The sequence below is a fragment of the Malaclemys terrapin genome, chromosome 3 (genome assembly GCF_027887155.1).
Source record: "Malaclemys terrapin pileata isolate rMalTer1 chromosome 3, rMalTer1.hap1, whole genome shotgun sequence".
NCBI lineage: Eukaryota > Metazoa > Chordata > Testudines > Emydidae > Malaclemys > Malaclemys terrapin.
In genome coordinates, this window is record NC_071507.1 from 110980676 (window position 1) to 110993823 (window position 13148).

General features: G+C 49.7%; 1 protein-coding gene across 4 annotated transcripts in view; it reads right to left on the reverse strand.

Annotated features, from left to right (window-relative positions):
* L3MBTL3 (L3MBTL histone methyl-lysine binding protein 3) overlaps positions 1 to 13148 on the reverse strand; it is a 164156-nt gene that overhangs the window by 69236 nt on the left and 81772 nt on the right. For all 4 annotated transcript variants that reach the window (XM_054024215.1, XM_054024218.1, XM_054024216.1 and 1 more), the window contains one exon: positions 3582 to 3658. In XM_054024215.1, the coding sequence (XP_053880190.1) occupies positions 3582 to 3658 (77 nt within the window). The remainder of the gene's footprint in view (positions 1 to 3581; positions 3659 to 13148) is intronic.

Below are 13148 nucleotides of genomic sequence, written 5' to 3' on the forward strand. Positions count from 1 at the left end.
CCAAATCCAATAAGTCTTTCATTAGATCAGACTTTAATTGGATCAGAATAAGAGCAAACAAACAACAAAAAATGAACCGAGCTAGCACTCAGAGGTTTCCTTGGTTACAAGCTACATTCAGCTAACTTCATTCTTGGGTTCTATATCCAAACAAGCTCTAACCAGTGGCAATTATTGCTAGAAGACAAGATTTGTTTTTAAACTCTGGCACACAGACTGTTCCAGACCTTAAAGGGGCAGTAACCACACACAGTCACCATAGTTGTCTAAGTTTTACTTTAACAGACAGAATAACTGACTCTAAATGGCATACGTTCTACAAAAAAGAAATCTCCAAGTTTTTTCCATTGATTCTCTCATGGTTATTTTTATACTGAGTATTCTACAATTACCTACATAAATTTGGAAGACCAACAGGCACTAGAGACCTGTCTTAAAGGAATTTATTAACTTTGCTAAACAGCACTTTTTTTTACAAGATATAGCTCAAGCTACTTTCTACAGAATAGTCTTCATGATCTCCAGCATGGAGGGGAATCCAGTTAATCCAACACATAATATCCCAAACTAAATGCTTGCTTTCTTGTTTTCAGTAAGCACGCTCTCTCTCTCTCTATTGCATGCTCATTCTCACCTTGGTTTCCTCCCTTTCTGAGAGTCCTTACCACTTTTGTTCCCTTGATTACACAGCGCTATCCACCCATTTATCCACTAGGGCCTTGGCTACGCTCAGGACTTCCAAGCGCAGCCGCGGCAGCACTGTGAAGCGCGAGTGTAGTCACGCCGCCAGTGCTGCGAGAGCTCTCTCGCAGCACTATAAGTACTCCACCTCTCCGAGGGGAGTAGCTTGCAGCGCTGCGAGCGAACGTGCAGCGCTGCAGGCTCTGATTACACCGGCGCTTTACAGCGCTGTACTCGCTGCGCTCGGGGGGGGCGTTTTTACACCCCTGAGCGCAGCAAGTTGCAGCGTTGTACAGCGCCAGTGTAGCCAAGGCCTAAGACCCAGATTTTTAAAGGTATTTTGGCATAGCTGTACTCATCTCAGTTGATATAAAAGAGCCTGAAATCTCATTTTCCAAAAGGATTTAGGTACTTGATATATTAATGTTAATGATGCATGCACAAATTTAGTATCTTTATGTTCTGTATTAATGAGACAGTTATCCATCAAGATATTTGGAGATGGTTGAAAAGGAAAACACAATAAAACAGATCACTTGGTTCCTTCTCTATTTCTTTTCTCTATGGAGTTCTCTTTTGCTTTGCTTTTATCTACATTTTTTTCTCTTCTTATTTCTTTTTGTGTGATAAACTGAATTTACTTACAGGTTCTGGAGTCTTGGTGCTGAAAATTGTGAGAGATATTGGAATGACACGCAATATCTTTGGGGACTATATTGTATTAAATGTATACAATGGTTTATGTAGGATTATATTCTACTCCAAAGGGAAGGATTACCACAGCTCCTAAAGGAACTAAAAACAATGACAAGTGATTAAGGTTAATCACGGAGACTAAACTATTTAAAGAGTTACCTCCTCCTGGAGTAGTTTGCATACTGGTTCAAGCTGGATTTTCCAGAGACTAGTAGTCAAAGAAAGGACTTTTGGTATAAAAGGATGACCTTGAATTTACACAAGGCCTTTCTGCTGATTCAGCAAACAGACAGGACTTTCTGTGCAGGGGGCATGTGGAAGGGTTGGAAGGATTTTGACCTCCTAGAGCCCCATACAACTGATGGGTGACCTATGGTAAACTTTTAGCATGCATATAGGAACTTCTATTGTTTTTATGTTTTCCTTGTAATGCTTTTACCTTAAGAATAAATGTGCTTGCTTAGAAAGAACAGTGGTAATGTCACCAAGTCCTCGGTGGGGTTAGGCGGCCCAGTGGTTAGCACATATAGTGCTACCTCCCTGAGGGCAGATCTTGCAGTCAAGACCCTCTTTTAATCAGAGGTATGGTGAGGTGGGCAGTGAGGGGAGCCGAGGTCCACCCACTCCACCAGGCTTCGACCCAGGACCCTAGGAGGGTCAACAGTGTTTGGTCCTCAAAGGTGCCCTCTGAGTTATGTCCCTGGATCACTTCCTATTGTCTGCTGTTCTCTCTTTCCCCCCCTGCTACCCTCCAGCTTCCAGTTGAAATATAAGGTGACAAGCAAAAGAAAAGGCAATCAAACCTTAAAACCAACTGGGCTCAGCATACAGTCTTAGTCCCTTGTGGAGACTTCTCTGGCACCCTTGTCAGGAGCCTTTCGGGTAGCCTCTCTGTCCTCCTTCCCAGCCTCCCTCTTTCTGAGCTGGATTGCTCCCCTTTCCACCCTTCCTCCAGCTGGAGCGTGCTCTACAGGGCTGGTGCTATCTGGGCCCAGTACTGCCCTTTAACCCCTTCCAACCAAGTGTGGGATTTGTATACTCCATTACCAGTAACTTGTAACTTCTTGCAATACACTGTTTATAGCCCGTGGAGAGAAAGCAAAGTACAGGTGCTGGCCTCTAGGCAGTGTAAGGTGGGGAGCTGTACAGCCCTAAAAACTCCTGGTTGAAGGGAGTGGGATAACGGGTCTCTATTCAGTGACAGGCGATGGCTGCAAATTTGAGGTCCGACTGGGAACTCCAGGAGTGGACCACAAAAGGGGTAGGAGGGAGATATGGGTGCAGTTACCTGAAACGGTGACAAAAATGGCAACAGCATATATGCCAGGTGTACAGAGTTGTTGCATTAGACAAATATCTGCATGTGAACCAAATGTGGATGTTAGATCCTTCCACATGGCTTGCCCTCCACTGGACAGAAAGTCTGTCTGTTTGCTGGATCAGAAGGAAGACCTTGTGTAAATTCAAGCTCATTCTTTTATACCGAAAGTCCTTTCTTTGTCTCGTAGTCTCTGGAAAACCCAGCTTGAAGCAGTATGCAAACTGCTAGCGGGGCAGGGGTGGGGGTGGGGAAGGAGGTGTAACTCTCTAGATAGTTAAGTCTCAGGTGATCCACCTTAATCACTTGTCATTGTTTTTAGTTACTGTAGGAGCTGTGGTAATCCTTCCCCTTGGAGTAGAATACAATCATACATAAACCATTTTATACATTGAATACAATATAGTCCCCAAAGATATTACATGTCATTCCAATATCTCTCACAATTTTCAGCACCAAGACTTTGGAACCTGTGAATAAATTCAACCTATCACACCAAAGAAACAAGGAGAAAAAAATCTAGAGAAAAAGCAAAGCAAAAGAGAACACCAGAGAGAAAGGGTAGTAAAGAAGTAGCCAGGCTATTTGTCTCATTCTATTTCACTTTTCAACCATCTCTAGGCTTTTTCCTGAGTATATCTTGTATGGATAACTGTCATTAATACAGCACAGAAAGATATCAAAGTTGTGCATGCATCATTAAATTTAATATATCGAGTGCCTGTAAAAAGACCACTTCAGCCCCCTCCAAATACCAATTCTTAATTATAAGTAGAGTCTTTCAATGGAGTTGTTATAATGTGTGTTATGAGCCTTGGCCAATGCTGCTGCTAGCTACATTTTCCTTAATTCTTTCAATTGTGTAGTGTTGAAGTGTAGTACAAACCTGGAGGGGTGATGAGAGTTCTTCTATGTTCTTTACACCATCCAATGGGATGAATGTGTGGGCTAGCTGCCTCACACCTGGAGGGGAAAAAATGATTGAAAAATGAATTCATCATTGTTGTCTGGGCATGCACACACGTTTTTCCCCCTCTAAAAATGCAGAATTATTTAACAAATCCAAAATAAATTATGATGGATTCAATTCAAAATATAAATTTTAACCGTAACAAAAACATACCAATATACTTCATTCAATCTTACCCCATATGAGTGAGTATAAGATCTTTGCAACACTTCTGAAAGGTCAATAACCCAATTATACTGGACCAATAAGGACAGCAAATTCCAAGGAAAACTCCTCCACTGAGGAGCTCCCCGCAACCAGTTCCCACACATTCAAATCTTGAGATTCTTAGCACAAACATGTCAGCTGATCTCAAGCATCCCAGTAATGCATTCAGAAAGAATAGGGGTCTTGTGAGGTCACTCTGAGGGGTTCAGAGTGTGGGAGAGGGTACGGGCTGTGGGTGTGGGCTTTGGGCTGGGGCCAGAAATAACAGGTTTGGGGTGCGGGAGGGGGCTCTGAGCTGGGGCAGGGAGTTGACGTGCAGGGAGAAAGTGAGTGCTCCAGCTGGGGCTGAGGGGCTTGGGGTGCAGGAGGGGGATCGGGGCTGGGGTCGAAGGGTTTGGAGTGTGGGAGGGGGCTCAGGGCTGGGGGTTTGCAGGCTCTGGGAGGGAGTTTGGGTACAGAAGGGGGTTCCGACCTGGGGGTGCAGGAGGGGGCTTGGGGTGCCCGCTCCGGGCAGTGCTGACCTCAGGTGGCTCCCAGGAAGCAGTCGGCATGTCGCGCTGCTCCTAGGCAGAAGGGTGGCCAGGGGCTCCATGTGCTGCTCCCACCTGCTGGAGCCACCCCCACAGCTCCCATTGGCCACGGTTCCTGACCAATGGGAGCTGCGGAGTTGGTGCTAGGAGCTGGAGGGACAAGCCGACCGCTTCCTGGGAGCTGCGCGGAGCCGGGCACAGAGCCTGCCTACCCCACTGGCACTGCAGCCAACCAGACTTAGTGGCCTGGTCAGCTGTGCAGACGGGAGCCGTCGTGATCCCTTTTCAACAGGGCATTCCGGTTGAAAACCAGATGCTTGGCAACCCTAGTCTGCCCATGTGGATCATATTGTAAGGTTGAGGTCTATATGATAATATCTATTTTCCTTCACTTGGTTAGGAAGTCTGGAAAGTGCCAGCATCCTACAGGTTAATCTCTCTCTCTCTCTCTCTATATATATATATATATATATATATGAATAGCAAGGCAAGTAAAAAAAAAATCAGTTTGTTATTCTAGAATATCCAACATTCTTATCTCCTATGGAACACAGAGGAGTTTCGCTGTTATTATCATAGGGAGGAGGATTTCTGCATGAGTTGAAGGTATATCAGATTACCAAACCCTGATGTCTAAACATGTCAGATCTCTTATCATATTGCCTAATTCCTCATTTCCTCCACACAGAAACCACTTATTGATTTCAATGGGGAATTGAGCACACAAAAGAACACAGGACTGAACCACTGACTATATTATGATAACGACATTGACTTTGAGCTTGTGCTACATAAAGCAAAAGTAAAGAAATATTTTCATATTCAGAATTTAAAGAAAAGACCTTAAAGTACACTGATGATTTAAAAATGATTTTACATGACAAATAGATGAAGTCCAGTGTAGGTGTATTTAATTGTGTGCGTTAAATAATAGAAATGCAAGCAGGGTGTCTCATTACTGTCATCACACAGCAAGTACTGTTCCAGACTTCTACTTATAGATTTCAGACCTAATGCTGAAATACCTCTCTAGGGTAATTATTTTTTGATCAATTTTTTTTTTACAAAACAAAAATGAACAGCTGCACCAGTATTTCTCTATGCCAAGTTCAACTATATCAAGTCTTAGAGGAAAAAATACTCTCTAGAAACAAAGGCTTTATGACAACAGCAAAGGATGCAATTGATATCAAGTGTACCAACATTTTGTCCTTTACAAAAAAATGTACAAATATGCTTTATGTATTTAAGTTTATTATTTATACAGCACTTTATTCCACTTTAAAACTGCCCTGGTTTTTGATTTTGAAAATATGGTACTTTTGTGTCAACACTTTTTAGGGTTGTTACGTTCCCAAAGGTTCATATTCTCTCTCTGTTAGTTGGTCTTTTACACCTGAGTCAGAAAAGCTCCTGGAGCAGATCAAAGAAAGGCAGAGATATGCCTCTTTCAAATGCATCTCTCTCTCCCTCTCTCTCTCTCTCACACACACACACACACACACACAAACCCCTTCTCTCTACAGAGACTTCAGAGAGGAGAGCAGTAAAGAACAGAAGGACTAACAGGTATTCTCTCTCCCAAATCCATCAAGGGGCTGGGGGGGGGGGGGGGGGGGGGAGTTGCACAGACTGAGCCATTACCTCATTGGACTCATTGCATTGATGCTGCCTGAAGAGCTTTGGAGTAAAATATTCAAAAGCACATAAGCTACTTAAGAGCTTTTACTTTCCACTTTCAAAAGACTCCTAAGCATCTAAGTCACTTCTGATACCAAGACATAGTCACTTTATTACTGTCAGATGAGAGTAAAACAAGTGTGAGAAAAATGGTCAGTTTTTTGAAGTACCCTATTACCATTGCCTCTGAGCACCTTACTGTCATTTTAAAAAATGAGAAATAGAGACTAATAAAATGGCCAACTTTTATCTGAAGTAGGACATACAGCATTCTTTCATAAATAATCATCTCTCTTCTAGACAGACAGCTGTCATCTAGTAGACTAAGCACATAACTTGAAGTCAAGAATGCTAGATTCTATTCTAAATTTTGTCACTCAGGCCAGTCATTTAGAATTTAAGGCCAAAAGAAACCACCAGATTATCTACTCTGACCTCCTGTAAATCACAGGCCAACCAATACCACCCAACACATTAAACTCTCCACCCAAAATACAGCCCACAAGAGAGTAGACTATTGAGTGCCACAGGCACAGAACAGGAGGGACCAAGGTACACCAGTGCCTCAGGCCCTCGCAGTGGCTAAAGAACGGTTACTTACCTTCTGTAACTGTTGTTCTTCGAGATGTGTTGATCACGTCCATTACACATTAGGTGTGCGCGTGCCGCATGCACGGACGTTGGAAACTTTTTCCCTTAGGGGCTCCCGTCGGGTCGGCAGGGCCCCCCCCTCCCGCCAGAGCGGCGCCCCGCTCTAGGGTATATATATCCCTGCAGACCTGACCCCTTCGGTTCCTTCTTGCCGGAGACTCCGACAGAGGGGAAGGAGGGTGGGAAGTGTAATGGACGTGAACAACACATCTCGAAGAACAACAGTTACAGAAGGTAAGTAACCGTTCTTTCTTCTTCGAGTGATTGTTCATGTCCATTACACATTAGGTGACTCCCAAGCTTACCATTGGAGGTGGGTAGGAGTCAAGGTACAACTGACTGTAGCCCGTCCAACCACTGCGTCCTCTCTGGTCTGATGGTGGATCGCGTAGTGGGCTGTGAACGTATGCACAGACGACCAGGTGGCTGCTTTACAGATTTCCTGGATAGGAACTTGTGCCAAGAAGGCCGTCGAGGACGCTTGGGCCCTAGTCGAGTGAGCCCGGATCTCTGGGGCCGGAACGTTGGCGAGCTCATAACACGTGCATATACAATGCACAATCCATGCTGATAAGCGCTGTGTCGAGATAGACAGGCCTCTCATATGTTCCGCAACGGCAATAAACAGCTGAGGTGTTCTGCGGAACGACCTGGTCCTCTCCAGATAGAACGCCAATGCCCTCCGAACATCGAGGGTATGGAGGCTGCGGTGGCAAGGGTCCATATGGGATTTAGGGAAGAACACCAGTAGACAAATGTCCTGCCCCATGTGAAACTGCGAGACCACTTTTGGGAGGAATTTGGGGTGCGGTCTCAGTTGCACCTTATCCTTATGGAAAACTGTATAAGGGGGTTCTGAAGTGAGGGCCCTCAATTCCGATACCCTCCTGGCCGATGTGATGGCCACGAGAAACGCCACCTTCCACGAGAGGTGCATGAGGGAGCAAGTGGCTAGGGGTTCAAAGGGAGGTCCCATGAGCTTAGTTAGGATTAGGTTCAGACTCCACGCAGGGACCGGTGGGCGCGAGTAGGGAAACACCCTCTCCAGCCCCTTGAGGAATCGGGCTACTGTGGGGTTGGAAAACACTGACTCTCCCAACTCCCGCAGGTGGAACGCCGATATGGCAGCCAAATGCACTTTAATCGAGGCGGGGGAGAGCCCCTGATGCTTGAGGTGCAGTAAGTAGTCCAGGATCAATGGAACTGAGGCCTGCAGAGGCTGTATGTGCTGAGGCTCGCACCAGTGGGAGAACCTCTTCCATTTGGCCAGGTAGGTCGCTCTTGTGGAGGGCTTCCTACTACCAAGGAGAATTTGCTGAACCTGGTGAGAGCACCTATGTTCCGCATCGTTCAGCCAGAGAGATACCACGCCGTGAGATGTAGCGACGATAGGTTCGGGTGGAGTAGGTGACCCCTGTCCTGTGTGACTAGGTCGCGATGGAGCGGGAGGGTAATCGGGTCGGCTATGGACAATTCCAGCAGGGTCGTGAACCAATACTGTCGTGGCCACGCCGGGGTGATGAGGATAATTGTCGCCTTGTCCCTGCGGGTCTTGAGGAGGACCTTGTGGATGAGCGGGAATGGAGAGAAGGCATACCTCAGGCTCCCTCCCCACGGAATCGCGAAGGCAACTGCTAACTATCCCGGCCTGAGGTTCTGAAATGAGCAAAACTGAGGGCATTGTCTGTTGTCCTTGGTGGCGAAAAGATCCACCCGGGGAAAGCCCCACCTCTGGAAGATTGAATGCAGGACGTCCTGCCTCAAAGTCCATTCATGCATGTGGTAGGATCAGCTGAGGCGGTCTGCTAACCTGTTTTGGATCCCTGGGAGATACGTTGCAATAAGATGAACCGCATGGGCTATACAGAAATCCCATAATTGGAGTGCCTCGCGACAGAGGGGAGAGGACCGGGACCCGCCCTGCTTGTTTATATAGAACATGGCGGTAGTGTTGTCCGTCAGAACTGCCACACTGTGACCTTCTACGGTGGCGTGGAAAGTCTGACAGGCAAGGCGAACCGCCCTCAGCTCCTTCAGATTGAGGTGAAGTAACCTGTCTTCCCTGGACCACAAACCTTGGGTCCGCAGTTCCCCCAGGTGCGCCCCCCAACCCAGGTCCAATGCATCTGTTACTAAAGTCAGAGTGGGTTGTGGGGCAGCGAAGGGGATCCCCTCGCAGACCTGCTGTTGATCGAGCCACCAGCGGAGCGAGCTCAACACCCGAGCCGGAATCGTCACCACCAGATCCAAGGGGTCTCTGTTGGGGCGGTACATTTGGGTAAACCACAACTGCAAGGGTCTGAGCTTTAGGCAGGCACGTCTGACTACGTGTGTGCAGGCTGCCATGTGTCCCAGGAGCTGCATTCAGCACCTTGCCGTTGTTGTGGGAAATTTCTGGACGGAGCTTACGGCCCCTTGAATTGCCAAGAACTGCGACTCTGGGAGACTTGCCTGCGCGGTCGCCGAGTCCAGGACTGCACCTATGAAGTCCAGTCTCTGTGTGGGAGGTACTGTGGACTTGGGCACGTTGACCAGTAGGCCGAGCCTGCCGAACATCTGTAAGGCCAGCGTCACGTGAGAGCGGACCTCAGCCTCCGACCTGCCCACGAGGAGCCAGTCCTCTAAGTACGGGAACATGCGCATCCTTCTTTTCCGAAGGAAGGCTGCTACCATGGACATGCATTTCGTGAACACTCGCGGTGCCGATGCTAGGCCAAAGGGTAGGACCGTAAATTGAAAATGGCGCTGGTTGATGGTGAAGCGCAAGAACCGCCGGTGGGCCGGATTGATGGCGATGTGAAAATACGCATCTTTCATATCGAGGGCAGCGTATCCAGGGATGGGATAATAGTTCCAAGGGAGACCATATGGAAACACGTTCTGACCAGAAACTTGTTTAGTCCGCGCAGGTCCAAAATGGGACGGAGGCCTCCTTTTGCCTTGGGAATCAGGAAGTACCTGGAGTAGAATCCTTTTCCCCTTAGGTTTGTTGGGACCTCTTCCACTGCTCCCACTGTGAGGAGGGACTGCACCTCCTGCATGAGAAGTTGCTCGTGAGAGGGGTCCCTGAAGAGGGACGGGGAAGGGGGATGGAAGGGAGGGAGCGAGGAAAACTGTAGGGTATAGCGCAGGACCCAGCGGTCCGATGTTATGCGCGACCATGCCCGGTAGAAATGGGACAGGCGGTCCTTGAAACTTAGAGGTGGATCCGGCATGGGATGTGGTACGCTGTCCTCGAGCGTAACTTCAAAAGCCTGGTTTATTCCCTGGCTGCGGCTTGCCCTGGCCGTGACCTTGGCCTTGGTTAGGCATATTGTTATGTCTTCGCCTGTTATCCCTGCCACGACGGCGGTACGGTTCGTGCCGAGGGCGAGGGTGGTACTGCCTCTGTGGTGGTTGAGGCTTAAAGGGCTTGCGCTGTGTCACCGGGGTATGCATTCCTAACGACTTTAGGGTCGCTTGCGAGTCCTTGAGGCTATGTAGCCTGGCGTCCGTTTGGTCTGAGAACAAGCCTGGCCCTTCAAACGGGAGGTCCTGCAGGGTGGTCTGCACCTCTGGCGGAAGGGCTGAAGCCTGTAACCATGCTGAACGCCTCATCACTACCCCTGACGCGATTGTCCTAGCCGCTGCATCAGCTGAGTCGAGGGAGGCCTGAAATGAAGTTTTGGCCACCGCCATCCCCTAGTCCACCAGGGCCGTGAACTCTGGATGTGCATCCGGAGGTAGGGATTCTTTGAACTTGGAGACTGATGCCCAAGAATTAAAATTGTGCCTATTTAGAATCGCCTGCTGATTAGCGATCCTCAGTTGGAGGCCCCCAGACTAATAGACTTTCCTCCCGAATAAGTCCAAGCATTTCGCCTCCTTGCCCCTCCAGCAGGGGGTTGCTGGCCATGACGCTCTCGTTCGTTGACTGCAGAGACTACCAGCGAACAAGGAGACAGGTGCAAAAAGAGGAAGTCAAACCCTCTAGATGGGGCGAAGTCTTTTCTCTCCACGCCTCTTGCAGTTGGTGCACTGGAGGCAGGCGTTTGCCATACCATCTTATAGTTAGACTGGACTGTCCGTATAATCGGGAGAGCGACTCTGGAGGGGCCCTCCGGGCTCAGGATGTCGACCATGGGGTCCTCCTGCTCTACAGTCTCCTCTGCTTGCAAGCCCAGATTGAGGGCTACCCGGCGAAGCATCCTGCTGAGCCCGATGATCAATCGGGGGAGGGCCAGACACTGTCGTGCTCGCCACTGCCTCGTCCAGTGAGGAGGAAGAGGTCGGGGCCTTTTGCCCATCCTCACCTTCCTGCAACCCATCATCGACTGATTGTTCCTCTGGGGCCTGTCCCATGGCGTGGGACTGGGACGGTACCGTGCTCGGTGCCGAGTCCACTCCCTCCCGCTCCTGCGGTCTAGGGATCGTTGCCTCCTTGTGAGAGGGCGGACGGTACCGCGGAGAGCGGGATCGGTACCCTGAAGGCCCAGATCTCGAGGCCCTAGATGGGGGCCCTTGCTGGTGGTAGACCCAGGGTGTCCAGAATGGCCATTGGCTTAGTTGGCCCCATTGGGGATGGCCAGAGGCTTCGTAGTCTCTACTAGCCTGTGCCCTATGGGCATACCCGCCGTACCGGCCTGAGTCAGTCTCCGACACCACGGACGGTGATCTGGAAGGCCACGGCAGAGCCGTGGAACGGTGCCGGTCCAGGTTTGGGGAGTAGTGTCTCCGTGACCAGGACCTGGAGCAGCGTCTCACCGACCTGGACCTGGATCGGTACCGGTGACCAAGGGACCAGGAACGACTACGGGTGGTCCGTCTCGGGGAACGTGTAGCCGACGCCCCCCGGTGCCGACTCGCGTATGGCTGCTGAGTCGGTGCCGACCGCTTACTGGGGCCCGACGGCTGTGGTGCTTTCTGCGCGGAGGGCAACCGAGAGTCCACCGAGGCGGAACTCGACCGGGACCGGTGCCTCGAACGGTGCCGAGATGGCGACCGTGATGGGCGCACCATCGCCAGCTTGCCTCTGGGTGGCAGTCTCGGCGGAGCGTCCTTAGTTTGCGGAGGGTCCTCAACGGAAAATGCAATGAGGTCTTTTGCTGCCTCAAATGTGTCCAGAGTGGAGGGCTGTTCCAAGAGCTCCTCCAGCCCTTCTTCCTCACTCGACGCGCCTATCCCGGGGCTCGACAGGCCTTTCAGCACCGGAGCCACTACCGGGGCCTGTGCCGGGGCCGTGCCGGCCTTAGGCGCACTCGAGGTCTTCGCTGGCGCTGCCCTCTTATACGGGGAGCGTCCTCGGGCCTTGGGTTGGCCCTTCAATTTTGTCAGCGAAGACGACAGGTGCCGTAAATGCCCCCGTTGGGTCGGTGCCGTGGGCTTCGGGTGACCCGCCGGCGCCGGTTCCCTAACCGATGCCGGGGCGCTCCGCCCTGAGGCAGACGGTGCCGTCAAAGTGGAGGGCTGTAATGCCGTCTCCATGAGCAGCTGCTTGAGGCGAAAGTCTATTTCTTTCTTAGATCTGGGCTTAAAGGCCTTACAGATCTTGCAGCTCTCTTTCTGGTGAGTTTCCCCCAGGCAGCGGAGACACGAGTCGTGGGGGTCGCTCAATGGCATAGGTTTACGGCACGTGGCACAGGCCTTGAAGCCTTGGGTGTGCGGCATGCCCCGCCACCCCAGGGCCGGTGCGGGGGTTGATCAAACAACCATAGCAAGAACTTCAAGTACCTAATGAACTGTTAACTACTAAGCTTAACACTAACAACTAAAGAACTGATAACTGTTGCAGATAACACTAATGACTATGCTAAGGGACACTCTCAGATGAGAGACAGAGTTGTTCCAACGCCGCCACGGACGGTAAGAAGGAACTGAAGGGGTCAGGTCTGCAGGGATATATATACCCTAGAGCGGGGCGCCGCTCTGGCGGGAGGGGGGGGCCCTGCTGACCCGACGGGAGCCGCTAAGGGAAAAAGTTTCCGACGTCCATGCATGCGGCGCGCGCACACCTAATGTGTAATGGACGTGAACAATCACTCGAAGAAGAAGCAAGATATACAGAGATTATCCTGATAAGTGACCCTCACCCACAACTGCAGACGAAGGCAAAAAAAAAACCAAGTCGCAGCCAATCTGACCCGGGAAAAAAAATTTTCCCAACCCCTCAGCTTTGTAAAACACTTAATCCAGAAGCACTATACAAAAGCAATGGGAAGGTTAGTAACTAGTAATATGAGCTTGAGTACATTGCCTCTGCAAATCCACTGTCTTGAACCGTAGTGTGGCAAGCATGGGATCTTTCATAAAGCAGTGCAGTTGTGGCACGTACACGCCCAAATAACAGATCCTAAAGTTCAGAACAAGATTATAAAGGTCATACAAATCATATCATGTAAAACCTGTCTCTGCTAGTGCCAGTCCCAGTGTTCATAAC